Source organism: Rhodamnia argentea, chromosome 11, assembly GCF_020921035.1.
Source record: "Rhodamnia argentea isolate NSW1041297 chromosome 11, ASM2092103v1, whole genome shotgun sequence".
Classification (NCBI taxonomy): domain Eukaryota; kingdom Viridiplantae; phylum Streptophyta; class Magnoliopsida; order Myrtales; family Myrtaceae; genus Rhodamnia; species Rhodamnia argentea.
Window position 1 is genome coordinate 15,041,958 of NC_063160.1, and position 24,694 is coordinate 15,066,651.

Below are 24,694 nucleotides of genomic sequence, written 5' to 3' on the forward strand. Positions count from 1 at the left end.
TCAGTTTGGCTTTTTGAAAAAAATGGGCATACTTGAACTTTTTCTTGGACCCTTGAGGAAATAAAGGTACTCGTGCGTTGACTGTTAAATTAATTGGACCAATTTATTACTTGGTTCTATCCTTTTAGTTTCATTTTTTTTTGGGTCAAGGTAGCATTTCATTAATATCCACGATAGAATACAACTTCGAAGCAAAACAAGATCCAGATAACAAATAAATCTTCAGAATAATGATGGGAGTCATGTGCTCAAAAAGCAAATTTATGACTTTTTCAAAACGAAATTGATGGCCGATCACCGAATTCGTCTTTAGTAATTAGCACACATTGAGATTTTTATCTATTTTTACAGCTTTTCCTTTCGACAGTGTGCGTTTAGGTTCAACATCCCCAACACTATCGCCATGCAGAATATAAAGGTTGAATGAGCACAGATTTGATAGTGAGAGTAAAACCTTCACGAAACTTTTCCGATCTCATTCGAAACTAGACTTGTACGCTATTGAAGTCCGAGCAAAGCGAAATCTCAAAAACATATACTAAAAAACTCTCCGAAACGGGAGGGAGAAACTATGACTTCCTGAAAATTTTTACCATACCTTATATTGTGTAGAAATTCGTAGGCGAGAATTTAAGTTGGGTGACTTGCATAGTTTAGTGGAGACACGAAATATATTTCAGTGTCTGATTCTCGAGAAATATACTTTGATTACTCGATATTCGTTTCGTATTAATTTTATAGAATGTTGACGAAATACGATTGATTATTAATAGAGATCGATACGCTGCGAGTTTACGTAGTTGATTTCAAATTTACTAATATATATAATTATTTACATCCAGTAAATTTTGCCAAAACGTTTTGATAGGTTTGAAATATTTTTTTTAATGTATCTATGTTTGAAACTGACACCAATTTTTGTTTATGTAGCGATTGTTCTTTTGCCACCCGGTGAGCACTTCATCCCTTAGCTTGCCGATGCAGCTTGGGAGAGATGAGGTCATATATTGTCTCAACTAATTTCTTTAGTCCATAAATGCACCTAATGATTTATCCCAAAACTTGGCCAACGGATAACCATTTCTTCCTTCATTTCATCAAAATATCCCACTTGTAGCAAGTGAAGATGAAGCTACATGCCCTACCTATAAACTTAGAGGCCACTTGAATCGATCCTATTGGGCCACCTGCCCTTGCAATCATTATTTTAACTCCAAGACAATTAATTACTTTAACTACGGTTAAGTCCCCTTCATTCTTCACTTGCCGAATGGACAAGAAGCTTTCTATATAAAAGGCACTGAGGTCTCCACTCATTCACTGTACTTAATAGCTTCCATTCACTCTCTCCACTCTTTCGCTTCCAATTCTATGAATAGAACGAAGGTCCCACGATTGTGTTACTAAAAGTTTCTGCCTTCGTCGTTCGATTTCGGACGAGGTATATTATTGGTTGTTATAACTTTCTATTAAAGAGTTTTTGTCGTTTTCAAAATAAAACGTACATTGATTTTTGGCTTTGTTCATTTAGTTTGAAGGGAACTAAAGCGCTAATTTTCGGCTCAAATCATTTTAAGGTAAGTGAAAACTCTAAGCGCTAAGTTAGAATGATTTACTTGGTGCTCTGAACTTGGTTCTTGTTGCTGGTTAGCTTAGTTACATTTGAAGGTATACATGAAAAAAAAAAAAGGAATAGATTTAGCAAGTAAAGTTAATATACTGAATTATTACGTTTTGATTGAATAAAAATGGGTGTTGGACTGTTATATTTTTTTTAGAGTCGGCAATACGTTGGTGGAAAGAGTGAATATATATATATATATATATATATATATATATATATATGGGTAGTTATTAATTTTATTGTTGATATGGGAATGAAATACCGAAACCTTTTGAGTACCAAAGTCACTAAAGTTCTACATAACAGTTGTTTATGGAAGTTACCGAAAGGGATTGATGGGGTTAGGAAGTCACCCAACTAGATTTGGTGAGGTATGAATTTTTTTTGCTTGGAGGGAGATTTTTCTTTCATATCTTTCGAGATGGCAAGAGCTCGTTTAACTTGAATATCATAAGGAATTTGATCAACCCTAACTTAAATCTTACTACAGAAACTTGATATCAAAGAAGAGTTCGACCCAATGCCTTATTTCTGTCCTAGTTTTCCTTTCCAAGTGAAATCTCCTAGTATATGAAAGCGATCTAAGATTTCAATTCTTCCATGTTTCAGCAGTAGCACACTGTTCCGTGGAGCTACCATGAAAGATATAGTCTGGAGTTTTCTATTCTTCTGAAATAAAAGGAATTTTTTTATAATTTTCTTCTCTTTTCCTTATTTACATTTTCCTTTTCTTTTTTCATTTTCATTTTTCCCTCTTTCCCTCCGCCGGCCACCTCGTCGATGGCTGGTGGCTGTTGTCGGCTTCGTTAACTCATTTTTCTAAGTGAACCAAAGCATCATAAAATGAGTAAAATGTTTTCTTGAAAAATATTTTTCATGAAACAAATGGAGACTTAGGGCGCGCATGGTAACACTTCAGAAATTCCATTTCTTTGCTAGAAGCCCATTTGGCGGAGAAATGTGTTTGATAAAAACCCGATCGAAGTAGAAATCCGTTTGGTAAAAAAATTGACTTATGGTAGGATTTTTCACTTCAAGCAAGATTTTTCACTTCTAATAGGATTTTTAGCCAATTTTGAAAAGTAAAAAATTTTAATTTCTCGACTCCCGAATGACTTTTTGCACCACACCCGCCTCCGTCGATCACCGTTGCTATGACAGCCGACCACGGCCGCCGTGGCCGCAGCCGACCGCCGACCATAGCCACCGCAGCCGCCGCCGCCAACCCAAACCGCCTCCGTCAACCACCGTTCACGTGATTGCCGGCCGCCGACCACAGTTGCCGTGGCCGCGGCCGACCGCCGACCATAGCCGCCGCCGCCAACCATAGCCGCCTCCGTCAACCACCGTTACTGTGATCGCCGCCGCCGACCACGGCCGCCGCCGGCCTCTGTCCATCGCAGCCTCCGGCTGCCGCCGACCGCCGCCACCGCCCGCCGCCGACCATCGCCGTCGCAGCCCACCGACCACCGCCAACCCCTATTGATCGCCGCCGCCGCCGACCACCACTGCTGTCCGTCGCCGCCCGCCGCCTCCGGCAGCCACCGACCGCCGCCGACCGCCGACCATTGCCGACCACTGCCGCGGCCGCCGACCACCGCTACCATCGACTATCGCCACCGAAGATTTTGTTAATAATGTTTCAAAAGTAGAAATTTTCAACCGTTATCAAATGAATTTTTTTGATCAGAAGTCAATCTAGTGCATAAGTAGAAAAATCAACTTTTACTTTTGAGGAGGAGTAGAGAAATCAACTTCCGATCGGAAATTGATTTCTCATGCAGAAGTGTTTTCATGCGCACTCTTATAAACTTGTGAGATACGTTTGAACTAGATGTGACCGATTTTAGGAAAGGAAACCAACAAGGAACTGCCCACTAAGGGCCACTTCCACAAGATGGGAATCGAGAATCACCCGTTGGTTTTGTGGATCTACTCAGAAGCCGGTCTCGAGTGGATTCATGTAATAGATCTAATAGCCAAAGTAGTGTAGGTGAATGGCTGCTGTGTCCGAACAAGTGAACTTTTTGGAGATATTTATTGTACACGTATGTTGAGCAGACACAGTATAGACAAGACTGATTTTCTCCTCTCTTTTTCGCTCCCCTAGGGTCCCCCCCCAAACCACCGCCAAGCCCCTTGCAGCAAATTTTGAGGGAGATAGAGGGATCATTCTCTGTCCCTCCCCCACCCCTCATCTTCTTCATTTTCTTTTTGTTTTCTTATTTCTCGTATCCTCAACTTCCTTTTGCAGTTTTTTTAGTTGATTTCGAATAATCCCGTTGACTTCTTCCTTGTGAAGAGTTTTGTCCAATAAGCTCAAAAGTTCAAAGCGTGAGCGTTTTGAAAGTATTAGCTATTCTGATTCTGCTTGCTCATTTTGGCTTCGGTACTTACTCCATATAGTTGAGCACGGTTTCCCTCTACTGTTTCTGCAGTTGGCTTATTTGAAGTAATTTTGTGATCGGTTGGTTTCTTTTTTACAAATCTTCTCACTCAATCTAAAATTAGATTTATATTTGGACGCTCTTTTATTCCGATCTAGAAATAGAACGGGAATTTATAAGGTGTTTTCTGTACTCTATCAACCGATTAGTTTTGTTCTTATCTTTATTTAATGATAGTGTTGGGGACGTCAAACTTAGGAGCACACTGCCTTTTGGCAAAGCTGTAAGTGAAGAAGCATATCTCGGCATGCGCTCATCATTAGTGCGAGATTCAGTTGGCTGCCATTTGGGATTCGATGCTATGACAGACCCGTCTTTGCCTTTGTGGTGGAATGAAGAATCTCTGCAGATCGTATCGGGTTGATTTATTTTTCAGATTTACTTGATTTGTTTATTTTTCATCTTTGTCTTGAAGTCACGTATCTCTTTTTCAAGTGAAATGAAAATATTGCTTCCAACAAAAAAAGAAAAAAGAAAAACAGACACAGCAAAGAAGGTAGTGAATCGTATTTCTTGAACACCCAATTCATAAAAAAGAAATGAAAGGGAAAAATAAAATCACCACACACCCACAAATCATTAAGGCCAACTCTATCTAATACAAAAGCAAAATTGTCGCCTAAGACGAGATCAAGCAATCATGATTCGGACAACAATCGAAACGTGCGAAAATCACTGCCAAGCGAGGTTGCGACTGCAGAAAGTCACGACAAGAGAGCAGTGAGTCAGGCTGTAACTACAGATCTGCGAGAGAGGCATGAGACTTGAGTGAAGAAATGAAAAGGGGGAAAATAGCATTAATTAGGGTTTTCAACTCACAGAAAGGGAGCGACAACCGACGAGGCTGGTGGTGACAAAGAGCGAGAGGGGGAGGCGAGGCAGTGATCGCGAGGGACGGTCGAAGGCGCGTCCGAGTTGGGACGAGAGAACGAGATGAGAGGGAGCCGGGACAGATCGCGAGAAAGGGTCAAGACAGAGTTTGAGAGTATGAGAAGAGAGCGAGATGCAAGAGTTAATAATTAGTAATTAGGGTTTTCATTTTTTAAATATCGAAAATTTTAAAATATATTTCTATTACCAGTTTGGTCTGGGTGGCAGAATAGCCCGCCCCATGGGAACTGCCGATTCTAGACCGATGCGGTCTGAGTGGTTCCTGATTCTTTTGCACACTCCTAATTTGAACAACTACAAGTTCCCTTCTCCACTTTTTTATAAAAGCGAGCGGTTTGATTGTTCAAGATAGTTTCCAAAAATTTTGATCATTCAACAAGTATGTTAATAAGGCAAAGGGAAAATTCTAATTAAAGGCCCGAATTGCCTTCGTTTTCTCAAATAAGGATATGAAATGGTCATTATTTTAAATAAAGGCATAAAGTGCCCTCCTTATTTGAAATAAGAGTTTGAAGTGATTATACATGTTTTAAATAAAGGCCTGACCTCGCCGTGCCCGCCAAATTTTTTGGCCTGTCAAGGGCATTTTTAGCAAAATACAATTTTAATATAATTTTAGTTAAGTTAAATAAAAATTAAAAATTAAAATTAAAATACATAAAAAGAAAAATAAGGCCCTCTCGCTTGTGTTTACTTTTTTTTACTATTTTTTTTTGTTAGAAAACCAAAAAAAAAAAAGAAGGAAAAAAAAGAATTTTTTTTAAAAAGTAAATGACGAAAATGGCCCTAACTAACTGGTGAGAGGTGCGACCAAAAAAAAAAATGGCAAGAGGTCTTTTTTTTTAGACTAATATAGTCACTTCAAAGCCTTATTTGAAATGATAAGGGCACTTAAAGTCCTTATTTGAAACAAGTTCCACTTCATGCCTTTATTTAAAATTTTCCTTACAGCGAATGATGATGATGATAATAATAATAATAATAATACGGTGAATGATGAAAAAAAAATATCCAATGAAACATCAAAGTAAAAAATGATCGACATACTAAGCGGGTCACAAGTGTAAGGCATCAATTCAAAGAGGATTATAAAGCCCAACATTTTCAGAAGAGCGATGCTAGGCAACCTAAACCTAGTCCACGGGACAGACATCCTAAATGGTTCACACATTCAGTGTCCAATAACAGTCTGTCTTGCCGATTAGCCTTTCCGAGAGAGCCTGTAAACTTTCTAAAATACATTGGTAGGCATGGGCTTCGTACATCTCATAGGAATGAATGGATAATCAATCTGGCCCATCATTAATAGGCTGCATAATGGAATCGAGTCTCTCCTCTCCTGTTTCTTACTTTCAGTTCTTTCATGTTTGACCTAAAATTAAAGTTAAAAAGCACAGAACCAAAGCGATAATGAATCTCATTTATTCGTACTTTTCCCAAAACATTAGAGGAATTCAAGTTTGTCGACGTTTGAGCTATACTAGGGCTCATTTGAACATCCTTCTTATTTAACATAAGCGCAACCATACATTCAACCCAACATTATCGCTCGTTGTATGACATTCTAGAGGGATGTTGCTATTTAAGTACTATTTCAAGAAAGAACAAAATAAAGATTCAAGCACCCTCATGCTTGAAAAATGCTTTCACATTGCGAGGTCCGACTACACTCAGATTCCCATTCCACATCAGCTGCGCATACTGCCGATTAGCTCTCTCGCTCGAATGGCCGGAATCGAAGAAGACGTACTTGTCAGGATGGTGACACAATGAATATTCCTTCACTCCTCTCTGTCCCCCACAGGTGAAATTTCCCCTATAAGGACCCGAACCACAACACGCGATTTGCCCTTCCTTAAAACCTGAATCGATTTCAACGTATCGAAAATAAGGACTTTTAGTCAGCAAACCAGTGATGAAGAGAACAAATCCACAGGTGGTATAGAAGCAATGATGCTTAAAAACTCAAGCAAAATTAAGTGCGCAGTACATAAACAACTCACCATATTTTGATGGGTACTGGAATCTCTTACTGCCTGAAGTGTAGTAGTCGAAGTAGGAGTACTCGAATCCTTGGAGTTGAATCTCAAGCTTAGTAAGAACTGAAGTAAGAGCAACGTTGTGAAGCTTTGCTACATTGTTGGCTTCGACTGAGCAAGAACCATTTCTTGTTGATGCTCTCCCGCTTGGCGCACAGCCAAATTGCCCCACTCCAATCATTGCAAATTTTCTTCCTCCTACTTCATATATCCCCTGAAAAGGAAACTCAGAAAGCCATATCATCCCCTTGAAAAGGACATGACAATTACCATATGTTTGGCAAGTCTGATTATCCGAGGCCAGAATGACGAGGCGCGCCCCCTTAAAATCTCTCGGAATGATGAATTAGTCGAGGTACGCTCGGATACCAACTTACCGCCGACTAAAAAGACGCCAAAATATTCGCATTCTATGCTTGTGCTACACAGGGAGCTATATAAGGAACAAATAACTAAGTGACATGATAGAGTTGGATATCAAATCATGACATATGGACAAGGGAATGAGAAAGAACTACTTTTAGTACTCACTTGCCAGTTCGGATTAAGCACACATGTTTAGTCATGTCAACACCAAAGAACATGTAATGTGAATTCCTTTCATTTTGGAGTTTATTTTGATATACATTAGCTTTTGCACGTAAAGCTGTCGAATTGTATCCACTTATATCAGAAATTTCAGGATATCACAAGGTCCATAAAAATGGGGAAATTACCAAAAAATTCTATACCATTGCAATTGTGTCAATTCAGTTCAAATTTTTTTTTTAACTAATTGGATCCGAAACCTTTTGCAACTAGAAAATACTTTATTGAGAGTGGGTAGATATTGGAATTCTTGTTAGTTTCGTACCTTGAGCACAGTGGTGATGTTTCCAATCACCATCCCCACGTAATCTTCCATGGAAATGGACTGAAACAGAGCTGGATAAGAGAGAGGCATCCCGTAATCATTGGTTCCGATGCTAATTAAGTAGACACCGTCCTTAATTATCCTCTTCGCCTTCTCGCTCCCCATCTCCTTCCTCAGCTTCTTCTCCAGCTGTTCAAGCTGCTTCAGCTGCGTCTTCAAGTCCACCACCTGATAAAATTTAAAAACACGAACTTGTTCATTTCCCATCTTTCTTGCAGTCTCAGAAAATGAAAATATTCATGTTAAATAAAGCTTCGAGCCAAAAAAGTAGGTGAAAATGGACATACATATCCTTCAGAAGTGCCAACCAAAGCGCCGGCTCCGCCGGATGCGAAATTCGCCCCTCCCATGAATTCATCATCTTTCATTTGGAGATATGGTGGAATCAGCGGCAGATTTGCATATTCAGCTGCATAACCAAAAGAAAAACAAGAAAAAACAAAATAGAACAACACATATATTAAGCAGTAACTCATGAGGAAATAAATAGAATTTGTGTACAAGTGACACGGCAAAGAAGAAGTTACCGATGAAATCGACGATGAGACGACCATCGGAGAATCTGCCAGTGGGAATGCGGAAGAACGTCTCGCCGTAAGGAGGAAAATTTGCTCTGAAACCTGCAGTGGTGTTTATGTAGTTGTTGGTCCCCGCATCGTTAATGGAGTCGCCCAAGACGAACAGAGCAACACCTTTCCAAGATTGATTCTCGCAGCGAGCGGAGACGAAGAGGCTTGCAAGAACAGCGAAGAGAACAGCTTGGAGAGTGGGAGTCGACATGATGAACAGTGTTGGACGATGTTCGTCCTCTTCAGCTTGGTACATAAATATATATCGGAAAAATATGATGACGGAAGTATTTGTTCCAAAGTCTTCTGTCCGTACATTGACCAGGACTCGTGAACTTGGGAGATAAGTCTGTACAAGAAAGAGTCCGACGATGTGTTCTTACTTCTATTCTCACTTCGGCCGCCTGAGCTCAACACGTGAAGCGCAAGGCGGCTTTCGTCAAGGAGACATGTCTCTAACCAAATTTAGGGTGTGTTTGTTTTACTGAAAACGTTTGTCTGGAACTGGTTTTTCGAAAAATAATTTTTGGGAAATAATTTTCGAGGAAAACGGTTTCTTTTCCTTTGTTTGGTGATATGTGATGGAAAATATTTTATGATGTTTGATTTTCATTTGGAAAATAATTCCACTTTAATTACTTTATCTTAGGCAAAAAGAAAATCAAATTTTTAATTCTACATTCTATATATTATATATTATATTTTTTCTTCTCCTTCTTCCTTCTCTTCTCCTTCCTTATTCCTTCTGCAACACCTGCCTCCTTCCTTCAGCGATGCTAATGGCCTTGGGCGAGCTCGAGCTCGCTAGCGAAAGGCGAGGTTGAGCTCGCTGGCGGATCTGCCTTAGGCGGCCGGCAAGCCTCGAGGCCGCTAGATCCAACGGCCTCGAGTCTTGCCGGGACTAGGCAAGCCTGGCCAATGGCCTCGAGACTCGCCGGTGGCCGCTGCTGGCCAGTCGCAACAAGGGAGTAGGAAAAAAAAAAGAAAAAGCATAGAAAATAATATTAAAACATTAAAAATTTTAAAATTTTAAAAAAATTAATTTTAAAAAATGTTTTCACCTCTTTAAATTGAGGAATCCACTTTTTTGATTTTATACATAAACTTTCCATTGGCCGGATCATTTTCCGGTGAACCAAACGGATAAAAGTCTGAAAAATTAATTCTGGAAAAACACTTTTCCCCGAAACTAACACACCTTTAGAGTCGCTTTCTACCTGATGCCCACTTTGACAAAACACAGGCTTAGATGATTCAAATGGAGTTCTTCGTGCGAGCACCAGAGCATACTTCTGGCTAACACACCATCTGGAGTTACACGCCAGCCTAATAGCCTATATCTAGACGACGGTGTCCGGAGTACGTTAAGTCGATGAGCACCCCTCGCTTTGTTTCTGGCACCGCAGAAGGGGGCACCGATCAAACCCATCTCAAGTGCCATAGCGTGCTTCTAATCACAACTAACCCGAGGCCTGAAGGGGTAAAATGCTTCGTTCTATTAGTATTACAATCGGAGGTGTCAAATGGGTGGGTTGGGTCGGGTTTGGGTCGGATCGAATATGATCCAACCCATATTGACCCGTCTAACCGGTTTTGACTCATATCTAATGATCCATATCCGATCCAACAACCCGATCCATTTTGGCCCATATTATCAAGATACATTAATATTTTAGGAAACTTGTACAACCTATTTAACCTACTTTACGCTCGTTTCATATATATGTTACCTAGATAAAAACTTTACATCAAATAAAAGAAGCAAATTAAATAATAAAAAATTAATAAATAAAGTAAAAATGTAAAAAAAAATCTATAAGTTGAAGTACTAATAAAAAATGGCTGCCAAAATGGGTTTTGACCCACATATTTTGTTTTATCAGTTGTGAACCATATTTAATGAGGTCAGTTTCGTACGGGTAACTCGGTTTTTTGTTAAAATTCGATCCAATCTGGTCAAGACGAGCTTATTTCACCAAGCAAATGAAATTTCGCAGTGCTCTTCGATTTCAAGACGACGGGCAGAGAATCCAGCATTTTAAGAGAATGATCAGCAAAATCCATCTGCTCCATTCACGCACATCATCCATCAGATTACATCACGGAGCACTTGAATAGATAGTAGATGCTATGTATAGACAGATTCATGCTCTGATGAAGTGGGAAAGACTAATGCAGTTTCCATGTCTCTCATCCAGGTTTCAATAGTGTACACCTATTGAGTGGCCCTCTCCTGTCATTTTTCGCCAGACCTCGACTTAGGAGTTGTTAAAAATTGATCCAATCTGGTCATTAGATCACAATTTATGACAAGCAACGAGAACACATTTGGCATCAAATGCCCAACAACACAAAACGCAAAGACTCGCCAACTTAAAAAAAAAAAAAAAAAATTCCTCCAACGATTCAACATAATCTGGAATGTTCCTCTCATCCATTTGTCAAGAGCAAGAACGTGCAGCTTCTCCCTTGAGAAACATGAAGAGAGAGCCAAAAATTCAGAAGTCCAATAGGAAGAAGCATTATTTCAAGCTGTTGCTATGGACAATAGAACAATTCACTCATTTGTGCATTGATTACAAGATACCCAATGGGTTCAAGTGCAGACACAAACAACTAAAACCAGACAAAATAACTCTAATGAAGGAAAGCCAATACAAAACCAGAGCACAAATGAGGCAAGTGAAAAGGGAAGAAGAGAGAACTCACGAAAGCAACAAATTCAAGCTTCAATTGAAACCCAGTTCAAAAGGACTCATCAGGATTCAGAGTAGATCTAAGAGGGAGTTCAAGTCCAAGCTCGTCAATGTATCTATTTAAATCCACCTTTACTCAAAAACTTAAGCCAATGAGTTATGGGTCAACTTGGATATATTAACTACTTCACACCATATTAATTCTCTAATATGAGACTTCTCTAACACAACTCACACGTGCATTTTAGAGGTGTGCAACCAGATCGGGTTTACCCGGAACCCGGAACGGCTAGCCTGAAAAACAGGATCGAGAATTGGTTCCTGCTCAAATCGGTTCGGGAATTAGTTTCAATTTTTGGGAACCGGTTGAAACCGGTCCGATTTTCGGTTCTAGGTGAAAACCCACCCAAACCAATTTTAGAACCGATTTTTAGTTACTTAAAAAAAAAAAAAAAAGAACTCCTAGTGTACAATCCAGCGTCGCTTGTCCTTTTGTTGCCTCATAGCCCTCACCTCCTCTCGGTTCTCTATTTCTTTCCATCTCGTCGTATTATCTATTATATTTTGGACTATTACTTTTGGTGGATTGTAATTTTTATTGCTTGTTTCATCGATATCATATTATTTTGATTAAAAAAAAGGAAAACAGGTTATCGGGTAGACCCTAGAACCGGACCGAAAAGTAGGGTTGGTTTCAAAATAGATTCCAAGACAAACAGGATCGGTTCTCGATTCTAAAAATTGAGAACCGATTATAACAGGGTCGATTTCGGGGTCTAGGTCCGGACCCGACCCATCTCATCCCTAGTGCATTCTAACAATCTCCCCCTTACGTGTGAGCTCCAGTATTAGGTTTGCTCTCCCATAATTTAAGTATCCTTATGCACCAACATATCTCAACTTGAATCTCCATTAACGTCATCGGGCTCGCATTGCTACACCACAACTCCACACCGGTCCGGAAATCGCATTGGTCACTAGATTCCTTCCTTGAGATTTTCACCAAACATTGAAACAGATTGGAGACCCACCAATCAACCATCGGCTATGATACCATTTGTTGGGAGTGCGCAGCAGAAGTCAGATACCTTCACCTAGGGGGAGATCACCAAGAGGGAGTCCAAGTCCGAGCCCGTCAATATATCAAATTGAACCCGCCTTTACTCAAAAGCTTAACCCAATGAGTTATGGGTCAACTTGAATATATTAACTGCTCTACCCAACATTAATTCTCCAATATATGACTTTTCTAACACAACTCACACGTGCATTTTAACAAGCATCAGCTGGAACAAAACTGTAGAGAAATTGTGCTGCAAAAGAGGCAATTTGTCAACTAGAGAACACGTGAATTAGAACAAGTTGTAAAAACCGAAAGAAAATATAACATCCCCAATTTCCGTTCCCCTTTAAAAGTCATATGGAAGAATGCTAATTCACATAGGATCTTCGTAGGGTAAACCAAAATCACTAAAATAAACATCATTAAGGTAAAATAGAGACTGTAATCTCTCTCCCGCCACCATATTTACACCCCTTGAGAAGAAGGTAATCAACAATATAGCTTACCACACAGAATGCACATATTGATTCTAGATAGCTTTGACCATTAAGTGAGACATAACAGTTTAACTACGATCTCCTTGGATTTAGCACAACTTTCTCGATTATGTCAGCTGCAAGGCCAATTGACAGATTGTCCCTACTTTTAAGATACCTATGAAAACCTACTGCTCCCATAAGTTATAAACCACACTTCATGATGGTAATATTTCAAACGGGTTGGCATATTCCATTGTTTCCTTGTAAAATAAACACATTAATAACAAATTTGGAGAATCACCCCATGGAAACACCATTACTGCCTAAAGCATTGCTCCAGAATAATTTAACTTATAGCTGATGCCTCCTTGATCGAGATTACTTATAAATCACCAGAAAAGCCAATAAAACACTAAATTCTGAAGGCTTAAGAGCAATGCATGTAGCACATTCTGAAAATTATTGGAGCTGACCTCAAACATATGACTCCAAAAAATGAAATTCAAGGACAGGAAGACAAAGAGATGGAGATGGCTTACTTAGATCAGACTTGAGTGAAGAGAAACGCGAAAGTGGCGCGAGACGAAGTTGGGTGAAACGGACGTGCGGGAAGACAGAGGCGAGACGGAGGTGCAACCCGGAGGCGAACGACGGCTGCTTGCAAGTTGCAAGGGCAAGACTATTTGCGGAAGGCAAAAGCTGCGTGTGTGAGCGATAGCAGGACCCATTACTTCACTTTCTGGACGGGTTGAAAGTGGGTCGAAAATTTGACTCATTTAATTTAACATCAACTTTTTGGACCCATATTTAGTGGGCCCTCTAAAAATTAATAATCCACATATAACTCATTTTACAACAATATGGGTCAAAATTGGGTCATAGACCCATATTGACAACTCTAGTTACAATACTGTACATTCCTCTTATCTTTTTTCTTAAGTATCCATCGCAATGAGATATCATTCCGATATTTAGTCACCTCCTCTCTTCTCTCTCCCATCTCTACACAAGTTCTTTCTTCTTTTTCTGTGGAGGGGAGGGTTTGAGCTCGATCTCTTCGTCCCCTTCCCTCCATAGAGAAAGAAGATCTGGAAGTTTCTGCAACGCCCTAGAACATCACGTGCTACACGTGCTAGTTATATTATTTAATAGTATTCGCATGCGGAAGCATAAATAAATTTTTCACATCATCATCCCCGACACAAGATCACACGAGTTTACTAAATACATATGTATCATTTATTTTGTACCACTAGTTTACCAAATTTACATATCAATTATTTATATTTTACAAACATAGCCAGCACATCATATAATGTAGCATAACATAGACCTAGGAAGGGGTTAGGGACACCTATCTCCTCTACCACGTTCCTTGATCATCAAAAGTCCGCCTGTGTAAACGTTAGACAACAACTACGGATCAACGACTTCACCCGTTGATAGGCCATCGTCACCGAACCCTGGAGGACCATCAAAGCCTCTAATCGGTCCTACTAAATTGCCCTCGACGTTAAAGTACCAGGCCACATAGAGATGAGGGACCCATTGCGGAAGACCCACATCTAGCCATAAGAACGTTGTACACTTAGTATATACTAAAGCTTGCTCGACCACAAAAACATCTTCATAAATATACTCTACATGCTTGACGGCTCCAAAAAGTGGTGGCCAATGATCCATCCTACATATCTAAGAAAATAAAGGGGTGAGTCGAAACACAGTAAATGAAATCTCTAAGTCTAAGGTAAGTGATCTTCTTAATGCTCAACTTGGAATTCACCATCACAAGCATTCAAGTAAAATATAAGAATGTATGAACATTCGCATGACGACATATCATGATATTGTCTATATGATGCAGGTCAATGTCATTATGTCCCAATGCACCAGTATCACCACCTAGTGTCTTATTCACGCAATTAAATGTATAAACGTGAGTATACACCGTTTTTATTACTTCATCTTTCATCCCGAAACTCCCAGGGCTTCCCGACACACGGGGCATCTCAACTCCGAGGCATCCCGCAACATCCGTCCACAAGGCATCCCGACACATGGGGTATCGCCACTCCGTGGCATCCCGAAACAATCTTCGGGGCTTCCCGACACACGGGGCATCGCAACTCCGCAGCATCGTCGCCACCTCAAGTGGACAACAGAACATAATCTTTTACATAATTATCATGCAGAGATGTGCTTATGAAATGCTCGAATCCAATCATCATGCACAAGTACGTTCATGCATCACTTTGTTAAGCATATGCATTTTCATTCATTACTTCGGCAACCCAAGAAATGAGCACATCAAAAACTACAGCTCAATCCTTCACGAAATTGGTAAATTCTCCCTTTTTTTTTAATATTATTTCAATCGGGAACTCTTTGTTCGACGACATCACAGCAGAAAAATCAAGAACTTCGACAACAATCAGCTAATTCATAAGAGCGGCAACTTTACTTGTATTTGATTTGATTTGATTTTATTATTATTTTATGTTATTTTATTCTATTATTTTACTATTTATTATTACTAAATTATTATAATATGATATAATTATTTTAGTAATACAATAGTGATCAGCCTCATAATTCGGTGGCATTGATGCAAATTCGGTAAAATTAGTGGGACTTTCGATCAATAGTGGCTTTTTTTTTTGTTAATCAATTATTTTATTATACTACTAGAATAATTGGGACTCCACGTTCGGCACACAAAAGTCGCACTCTGACACATTCACAGAAAAATCTACACCGGAAACTTCCCTTCTCATTTATATATATATATAAATATTAATTTATTGATATAATAACTTTATTATTATTTTAATATTAACATATTAGAAGCTGTAGCACGCCACAGTAAGTCCATGAAGTTGACCGATGACCAACAATACCGAAAATTCGGTGTCTTCATTCAGTAAAAAATAATAACATTTTATTATTTTATTTTTATTTAATAAAATTTTAAAAATATATTAAAATATTATATGAAATTGTCCACGTCAACACCGGCCGTATCATGGAAGACGACTACCGTTTACGTCAATAATTTTCAGCTAAAATTACGTGAAAATAATTAAAACTCAATTGATAAAATTAAAATATTTAGGATTGAATTGACAGAATTATACTAGGTTGATGATATTTTAGATAATTTTTCTAAGAAAAAGATAGATGAAGATCTATACTCATTGGTCATTATTAAGCTACTGGTAAGTATAGAGACGACAATTTTCCCGAGAAAAAGATGAAGTCTCTGTACAATTCTTCTACTTTATTGTAGGGTCGACTAACAATATTAAGAGTCGAGGCATGCCTTGGCGGGCCAACTATAGATCGGTCCAAGTCAACTCCACCGATAAGATTTACGACCTTCTGCCACCGGATTTCTTTAGTCGGGAACATGCGTAAGATAGTACGCGCATTGGCCAGCCAATCCATACTCCCAAAGCCAACCTTTGACGCTGCTGCCAATCATGGGCTTCGAAAATCCGTCCTAGGAAGTTTCTTATAAATAACGAGCTCGAGACCTTCGAAATCGTCCAACACAGCTCATCATGTCGAGTCCGACTCTCCGCACCGTTCTCTTCGCCATGCTCGCAAGCCTCTTCGTCTCCGCTCGCTGCGACAATCAATCTCGGAAAGATGTTGCTCTGTTCATCTTTGGTGACTCCCTTAACGACGCAGGGACCAACAACTACATAAACACCACTGAAAGTTTCAGAGCAAATTTTCCTCCTTACGGCGAGACGTTCTTCCACTATCCCACCGGCAGATTCTCGGACGGTCGTCTCATGGTCGACTTTATCGGTAACTTAACTTGTACACAAATTCTATTTATTTCCTGATGCGTTACTGCTGAATTTGTTTTTTGTTTTTCTTTTGGTTATGCAGCTGAATATGCAAATCTGCCGCTGATTCCACCATATCTCCAAATGAAAGAAGGTGAATTCATGGGAGGGGCAAATTTCGCATCGGGCGGTGCCGGTGCTCTGGTCGGCACTCACAAAGGATTTGTATGCTCTTTTTCACCTTTTTTGACATGGGTATTTCCACTCTATGAGACTGGAAGAAAGATGGGAAATGAACAAGTTCATCTTTTTAATTGATCAGGTGGTGGATTTGAAGATGCAGCTGAAGCAGCTTGAACAACTAGAGAAAAAGCTGAGGAAGGAGATGGGGAGCGAGAAGGCGAAGAGGATAATTAAGGAGGGTGTTTACTTGATCAGCATCGGAAGCAATGATTACTCCTCTTATAATCCAGCTCAGTTTCAGTCCATTTCCACGGAAGATTACGTGGGGATAGTGATTGGAAACATCACCACTGTGCTCAAGGTACGAAACTAATAAGAATTCCAATATCCATCCACCCTCGAGAAAGTATTTTCTAATTTCACTTTAAATGCAAGAGATTTAGAATTTAATTGGCAAATAAAAAAAATTAGGACTGAATTAACACAATTACAATAGATTTATGACTTTTTTTTTATAATTTTCCCACTTTTATGGACCTTGTGATATCTTGAATTTTCTAGCACAAGTGGACACGATTCGACAACTCATGTACAAAAAGCATGAAAGGATTGACATTACATGATCTTTAAGCAGGCTCAATAGAAATATTTTCCATTGGCACGACTAAACATGTGTGCTTAATCCGAACCGGCAAGTGAGCACGAGATGGCGACCTATAAGTTCATTTTAAAAGTAGTTATTTCTCATTCTCTTGTCCATATGCCATGATTTGATATCCAACTCTATTATATCACTTAGTTAAGTGTTCTTTATATAGCTCCATGTGTAGCACAAGCATAGAACTGTGCAAATATTTCGGTGTCTTTCGATACAATGGTAAGTTGGTATCCGAGCGTATCTCGACTAATTCATCTTTTCAAGAGATTTTAAAGGCGAACGCCTCTATATACATACACCATATAGTGCGTGTTTGTAAGGGAACCATCTCGTTCTGGCCTCGCTATAATTAGACTCGCTAAACATGTGGTGATTGTTATGGCCTTTCAAGGGGATGATATGGCTTTCTGAGTTTTACTTTTCAGGGGATATATGAAGAAGGAGGAAGAAAATTTGCAATGATCGGCGTGGGGCCACTCGGCTGTGCGCCAAGCAGCAGAGCATCAACCAGAAATGGTTCTTGCTTAGTCGAAGCCAACAATCTAGCAAAGCTTCACAACGTTGCTCTTACTTCAGCTCTTACTAAGCTGGAGACTGAACTCCAAGGATTCGAGTACTCCTATTTCGACTTCTACACTACAGGCGGTGAGATAATCCAATACCCATCAAAATATGGTGAGTTGTTGGTGTTCCGTGCACTTGATTTTGCTTCAGTTTGAGCGTCATTTTTCTTCTATGCCACCTGTGGATTTGTAGTTTTTGCATCGTGACGGTTCTGAATGGAAGTCCTTGTTTTCGATATGTGCAATCAATTCAGGCTTCAAGGAAGGGAAAACCGCGTGTTGCGGTTCGGGCCCTTATAGGGGAAATTCGACCTGTGGAGGCCGGAGAGGAGTGAAGGAGTATTCATTGTGCCGTCATCCTGAAAAGTACGTGTTCTTCGATGCCGGCCATCCGAGCGAGAGGGCTAACCGGCAGCTTGCGCAGTTGATGTGGAACGGGAGTCTGAGCGCAGTCAGACCTCGCAACCTGAAAGCATTGTTCAAGCATGAGGGTGCTTGAATCTTTTTTTCTTTTCTTGAAATAGTAGTTAAATACTCACATCCCTCTCGAACGTTATATTATGAATAATAAGGGATGATGTTGGGTTTTCATTGTATGGTTGCGCTTGTGTTAAAGAACGAGGATGTTCAAATAAGCCCTAGTATTGCTCAAAATTTGACAAACTTGAATTCCTTAAATGTTTTGTGGAATGTTGCGAATGAATGAGATTCATTATCGCGTTGGTTCAGTGCTTTTAACTATAATTTTAGGGGCCCGGCGGAGTGAATGCTCTTCGGGCGAGGCCAAACGTGAAAGAACTTAACGTAAGAAAAAGAAGAGGGAGGGGAGTCGATTACATTATGCAGCCCACCAGATTGATTATCCATTCATTCCTACGGGCGCTGCTCCTCTGAAAATGGTGGGCTTTCTGGTCCTCTTCGGATTGCTACCTTGCACCCGTGACTCCCTTAGTATATCGATCATTTTTCTTTTCGGTACTCCATTGGCTTGTTTTTTTTTTTTTTTTTCATCTATTAGCATTGTGGATGGATAGAATTCCTATATTCTAGACTGGCCTTTTTTATTTCTTTTTTTTTTCATATATATATATTTGGGTCCATTGATCACCGACCTCAACTAGTTTGGGATAAAGGTGATATTGATGTTGATTCGTTATATTAACATATTTACCTCACATAACTTGTCGAACGATCAAAATTTATAGAAACTATCTCGAACAGTCAAACCTCTTGCTCTTATAAAAAAGGTGGAGTAGCGATGCGTGCGCAAGGGTCGACGAATACGTTTTGAGTGATTCCGAAAGAAGTGTGAATAGATCAAAGTATATGGTGATGGGTATTGAAGGATGAATGCAAATGTAGGATAAATTACGATCGGATCAAGACCTAAAGGATGCACCACCGGCCAAGAGTCAAGACCGGGATTTGAGATAGAAGGTCACCACCGAGATTTAAGGATAACCACCAACCAAGGCTAAAAGACTTTTGGCTCACCACCGAGGAAGAATCTAATTTTCGGGGCTAAAAATGATCGATATAAGCAATTCACCTCAAGTAGAGGAGTTCTCATTCATTCAATCGGATGTCCGTCTTACAATTGAGAACACTCTTCTATTAATAAAGGGATTAAGACAAAGGAAATAGAAAAGGAATTCAAAGACAAATTCATTCACCAACTTGTCCAACTAATAACAATCTTCAAAGGTCAATTAATATGAAAGGAAATAACTCTAATCAGCCTCCCATTGATATGTCTTAATGCCTTAATTTGGCATAAAATCAGCAACTATTCAAGCAAGATATATTTTGAGTATGGCATCAAATCAACAACTAATTTGGCAAGAGGATATCTTGCAAATGCATGGAATTAGCTATCGATCTGGTGAATCGTTAAATCTTATTAGCAAGGAAAGAATCAATACTTTATTATCGACAATCCTAGTTAAGATTCTTCATGTCAACATGATCCATCGAAGCAAGTTGTGATCGAAATATGCTCCGGCTTGAATAGACACCCATATAGCTTAACTTGCTGATGGAATCATATTGGAACTTTAAATTGTTCTTTAGAATCATTTGCTCTCGCATCATTAGTTGGATTAATCGATGAGGACTAAATTGAGCTTGCGAGTTAAACGATTGAGCCAAATGCTTCTGCATCAAGTACGGAAGTTGGAGTTGTTCAAACATATCTCACCATTTTATAAGGTTCCATTTGTTTTACGAAAAATATTTTCTCATTTTCCAACGTTTGGTTCGCTTAGGAAAATGAGTTAACGAAAAGTGTACCCTAATCAAATAAAACCCATGCTTAATTCAGGGAAACATTTCCTTTTTAAAAAAATTGAAAATCATTTTTTTAAAATATGACTAGGTACTAGTGCTTGACCCAAAACTCTATGCTTAGGTACAAAAACTTCAAATGACCAATTTCCAAGTTCCTAGCACCCAAGACCAGGTCTTTGGCGCTTGGGCTCGTGTATATCAAGGCCAGGCTCGTGAACTCGGTGTTGGTGCCCGAATCCATGGTGCCCGCCCTCGAGTTGTCACCTGAGCACATCAAGGTCGAGCTTGGATCCATAAGGTGAGGCTCCAAGCCCCATTGCGCCAATGCCCCAGCACCCAGGCCTAGATCCACCAAGGTTGAGTGCGGGATCCCGATTCCTGAGCTCGGATCCCCAACACCTGGGCTTGGTTCCACAAGGGCCGTGTCCTAGTCGATCAAGGTATGCCCAAACCTCGGTGCTTGAGCTTAGGTCAATCAAGGCTAGGCAGAGCTCAAGCCCAGGACCCAAGTACTCATGCCGCAATAACCGATGCCTTGGTTGGGGTCCATCGAGGCTGGACTCGAGATTCTAGTGCCCCTTCCCGAATTTGGTCTAAGCGTATGTTACTAGGGCTTGCTGAGCATACGGCCGTGAAACAACACACAGGCCAAATGTGGTGTGAAAGTCACAACGCGAATTATGCCAGCAAACTTCGTTAAATGCCCTAAAAAATTTGACTATACCAACTTATGACATCTCCGACAAAAAAACAACAACTTATGACATCATATGTTTGGCGAAAAAGGCAAAGAGCTATCCCGAGCCTTCCTTCTTCACAAGTTTCTTATTTAAGTGGTACAAAAATCCCAGTACTCGCCGCATCGTCCGACCCAAGATCGCCATGTCGGCTCCGAACATACACATCCTTTCCTTTGCCATCTTCGCCAGCCTCCTCCTCTCGACTCGCTGCAGCATCGATCGGCCCCAACACGACGTCGCTCTGTTCATCTTCGGCGACTCCCTCAACGACGCCGGGACCAACAACTACATAAACACCACCGCGTCTTTCAGGGCAAACTTCCCTCCGTACGGCGAGACTTTCTTCCACTATCCCACCGGCAGATTCACCGACGGTCGTCTTATTGCCGACTTTATCGGTACGACTTCTCCATGTCCTCGCCTTTTCTTCCCACCCATGAATGATCGATTGCGTAATCAAAGTCTTTTCGGGCGATTCAGCTGAATATGCGAAGCTGCCGCTGATCCCACCATATCTCCAGCTGAAGAAGGGCGAGTTTGTGGGAGGGGCGAATTTCGCATCCGGTGGAGCTGGCGTTTTGCCCGATACATACCAGGGGCTTGTACGTCGGGTCTCTTTTCTTTGATGTCTTTCCATGTGCCGCCTCTGGGGTCTTCTTCCTTAGTTTTGGCTTCTGTAGGTGGTGGATCTAAAGACGCAGCTGAAGCAGTTCGAGAAGCTGGTGAAGGATCTGAGGAAGACGATGGGGGATGAGAGGGCGGAGAGAATAGTTTCGGAGGGAGTTTACATGGTGAACATCGGAGGCAACGATTACTTGTCCCCGGTTCTGAACAACCCAGCTCTGTTTCAGTCCATTTCCATGGCGGATTACGTGGGGATGGTGGTCGGCAACATCAGCTCTGTTCTCGAGGTAAAATGTAAATCATTAGTTTCCGTGGGCCCACTTGATTTGGTCTCATCCGTGGAGCCCATATTTTAGTTTTTGGGTCAATATTATAAAAAACTTCAAATTAATACGCATGTTACAAATTTATTTTAAATTATTTTTTTGATCGTAAAAAATCTCAAACTGTTATAATTGTGATAAATTTACTTAAAAATATTTTTTTGATTACCAAAAACTCTAAACTGGTACATTTGTGATAGATTTATCCTAAATTAATTTTTTTTACTATAAAAAATTCCAAATCGATATACCTATAATAAATTTACTCTATGTTAAATTTAATTAATATCACAAAAAATTTCAAACTAATACATATGTGACAAACAGAGGATAAAAATCCCAAGCTAGTACATCCGTCAATTGTCACGTGTTATACAACTTAGCACTTTAACGATTAGATTTAACGAAAACTAACGGATAATAAAATTGTCACAAATTTATCGGTTTTGGTTCAAATTATCATAAGTATACCAGTTTAAGATTTTTTGTGATGAAAAAAATAATTTGAGGTAAATTTGTCATAAATGTATCGGTTTGCGATTTTCTGTGACATTAACCCTTTGCTTTTTTTATCCTATTTTTAACTATCATCTCTTTGACTTTTGCCATGCTGTTTTGTAGAATATGAGAGTCAAACTCCACACCTATGATACTAACATTCTCACTCCCTAATCTCTTTAGCAGAAGGACCGCATACCTATTATTGAGCCCATATTGTTAGACAACTCCCATGCATCCTCTAAAATAGCAATAATTTTTCACCCTTTTTTAAACTTAATTTTTATCGAGCCTTTCCTCTATGTAGAAAAATAATTTGAACATTCAATTTTGAATCATGGACATGCTGAAGGATTTAAATTCAAAACTTATTTGAAATATAAATGTCACTCATTTTCCTTTCGGTCAAAGTACATGTCACTCTTCGACCCATAAAAAAAGAGAGTATATGTCACCGATTCAGTGATGGATTTTCCAGGATACTTCTATGGAAATTGAATATTTAAGAATCATAAAATGGCAAAAAAAAAAAAGAGTTATAAAATGAATTATTGGCTTTATCAGTTCGGTTCGCTGGCTCTCTTATCCGCTTTGTCAATGGGGTCGTCATTATCGGGAGGATTTTGTAGGCCAGGGCATGATCTTGTTTGTAGCTCAGTGGGTCCCTCATTTTTTTGTTTGACCCTCAGCAATTCCTTAGAAAATCTATACCGACAAGTTGCCTTTTCCATTACGATTGATTAAGTTTTTTTTTTTTCTTCTTAACGAGCGCTCAAAGAACACTTGGTGTTCATTATTTGTTTCTAGGTCGTGTATTGTCCAATTTGAGTGTGAGCCTATAAATTTGACCTTTTTCCCTTGGCCGAATGATGAATCCAGATGTGATCATCCCTTTGTCGATTATCACAATTGATCTTTCCAGGTGGATTGTGACAAATGGATGACCGAATTTTCTTTTTCCAGGGAATCCATAAAGTTGGAGCAAGAAAATTTGGATTTTTCGCGATGCCGCCTCTTGGATGCGTCCCATACGTCCGATTGGTCACCGGAAACGGTTCTTGTTCAAGACCAGCCACCAAGTTAGCGAAGCTTCACAATGTGGCTTTTCCCGCTACTCTGGCCAAGCTAGAGACTCAATTACGAGGATTCAAGTACTCTTTCTTCGACTTGTACACTTGTCTTGCTAAAAGAATCCAAAACCCATCAAAATATGGTCAGTCACTGGCATACTTTTTGCACGAGTTAAACTCCTCCCCAGATTTTCGCTGATCGCGCGAGTTAAATTCCAGGTTTCAAGGATGGGAAATCGGCGTGCTGTGGCTCGGGTCCGTATGGTGGGAACTATAGCTGTGGAGGCATGAGAGGGGTGAGAGAGTATTCGTTGTGCCCTAATCCCGGGGAGCACGTGTTCTTCGATTCCTACCATCCGAGCGAGAGGGCTTATCGACAATTTGCACAATTGATGTGGAATGGAAGTCTGCGCACAACCAAGCCTTATAACCTGGAAGCATTGTTCAAACATGGGAACAGCTGATCTCTTGTCCTTTTCAAAGGGTTGGGCAAACGATGGGAATTAAGCTTCATCTCATGAATAAGTGGGGCATATTATCACCGTTTAAATTGGGATTGCATTACTGTTGTAATAATGCGAATGAAGGGAATCAAACTCCATCTAGTGAATGAATTGGATCTGGTGCTTTACGTGAAACTTACCAAGGATTCGTACGTCGAGTCTCTTCCTTGTCTTTCCTGCGATGTTTCTTTATATGCACCATTCGAAGGTACCATGATGTGGCATTGCTTGGCATGATCTTGGGCTTCCACGTGGCATTGATGTTCACGCCTAAGAGGATGACGGGTTTAGAGGTAATGTCAAAAGTAGACTAACAGACTTCAATTGACTGGTTCTCTCAAATTTTTACCTCGCACGACTTTGAGATTTTTCGCATAGGAAAGAATTATGTATGAAGAAGTTGCCACTAATCTTTTGGAATCAGCTACCCAGTGACCACGATGAGGTTCCGCCCAAAGCGCATGGGTCGGCGGGACCGATTGATCGCCAGAGGCTCGCCGATAGGACCAAATAGGTCCTTGGTGTTTGCGTCGCCGGTGACCAGACCTTTGGCGATTTCGTCATGTTGGAGGAGTGGTCGCCCATGCGAATTGGTGCCATCCCAAGGTGCGCCGGGTCGCGCTCCACCATACCCATGGGTCAATTGGACTGATCGGGCACCAGAGGGGCGCTCATTGGACCAATTTGTTGCTGGCTGGTTCGCGGAGAAGGAGGATGCCCATACGACATCG

General features: G+C 40.2%; 3 protein-coding genes and 1 long non-coding RNA gene across 4 annotated transcripts; 2 read left to right on the forward strand and 2 right to left on the reverse strand.

The window, feature by feature from the left end:
- Positions 1 to 1,099: 1,099 nt before the first annotated feature.
- Positions 1,100 to 11,265, reverse strand: LOC115736346. Its single transcript, XR_004014893.1, has 3 exons — positions 11,193 to 11,265; positions 10,895 to 10,951; positions 1,100 to 1,110 (listed from the first exon to the last, which is right to left on the reverse strand). It is a non-coding gene; the product is annotated as an uncharacterized LOC115736346 (long non-coding RNA).
- On the reverse strand, positions 6,544 to 8,749 carry LOC115736342 (GDSL esterase/lipase 1-like). Its single transcript, XM_030667996.2, has 5 exons — positions 8,442 to 8,749; positions 8,202 to 8,323; positions 7,855 to 8,082; positions 6,966 to 7,215; positions 6,544 to 6,824 (listed from the first exon to the last, which is right to left on the reverse strand). Exons 1-5 carry the CDS (start codon positions 8,737 to 8,739, stop codon positions 6,580 to 6,582), a joined length of 1,143 nt encoding a protein of 380 aa, XP_030523856.1. The 5' UTR covers positions 8,740 to 8,749; the 3' UTR covers positions 6,544 to 6,579.
- Positions 10,007 to 24,069, forward strand: LOC115736341 (GDSL lipase-like). The gene is made up of 6 exons (XM_030667995.2): positions 10,007 to 10,014; positions 21,000 to 21,343; positions 21,426 to 21,547; positions 21,626 to 21,856; positions 23,354 to 23,603; positions 23,680 to 24,069. The coding sequence occupies exons 1-6, from the start codon at positions 10,007 to 10,009 to the stop codon at positions 23,922 to 23,924; spliced, it is 1,200 nt and encodes a 399-aa protein (XP_030523855.2). The 3' UTR covers positions 23,925 to 24,069.
- LOC115736344 (GDSL esterase/lipase 1-like) lies at positions 16,132 to 18,647 on the forward strand. The gene is made up of 5 exons (XM_030667999.2): positions 16,132 to 16,534; positions 16,619 to 16,740; positions 16,838 to 17,059; positions 17,782 to 18,031; positions 18,174 to 18,647. The coding sequence occupies exons 1-5, from the start codon at positions 16,282 to 16,284 to the stop codon at positions 18,416 to 18,418; spliced, it is 1,092 nt and encodes a 363-aa protein (XP_030523859.1). The 5' UTR covers positions 16,132 to 16,281; the 3' UTR covers positions 18,419 to 18,647.
- Positions 24,070 to 24,694: the final 625 nt, after the last annotated feature.

Bases quoted from the DNA above. Each gene is read 5' to 3' on its own strand.
- LOC115736342 (XM_030667996.2), bottom strand. From the start codon at position 8,739: ATGTACCAAGCTGAAGAGGACGAACATCGTCCAACACTGTTCATCATG. The intron at 8,324-8,441 runs GTAACTTCTTCT...TTGGTTATGCAG, and splicing joins TCTCATCGTCGATTTCATCG to CTGAATATGCAAATCTGCCG. The intron at 8,083-8,201 runs GTATGTCCATTT...AAATTTTATCAG, and splicing joins TTGGCACTTCTGAAGGATAT to GTGGTGGACTTGAAGACGCA.
- LOC115736341 (XM_030667995.2), top strand. The intron at 21,857-23,353 runs GTAAAATGTAAA...TTCTTTTTCCAG, and splicing joins ACATCAGCTCTGTTCTCGAG to GGAATCCATAAAGTTGGAGC. The intron at 23,604-23,679 runs GTCAGTCACTGG...GTTAAATTCCAG, and splicing joins CCAAAACCCATCAAAATATG to GTTTCAAGGATGGGAAATCG.
- LOC115736344 (XM_030667999.2), top strand. From the start codon at position 16,282: ATGTCGAGTCCGACTCTCCGCACCGTTCTCTTCGCCATGCTCGCAAGC. The intron at 16,741-16,837 runs GTATGCTCTTTT...TTAATTGATCAG, and splicing joins TCGGCACTCACAAAGGATTT to GTGGTGGATTTGAAGATGCA. The intron at 17,060-17,781 runs GTACGAAACTAA...TTTACTTTTCAG, and splicing joins ACATCACCACTGTGCTCAAG to GGGATATATGAAGAAGGAGG.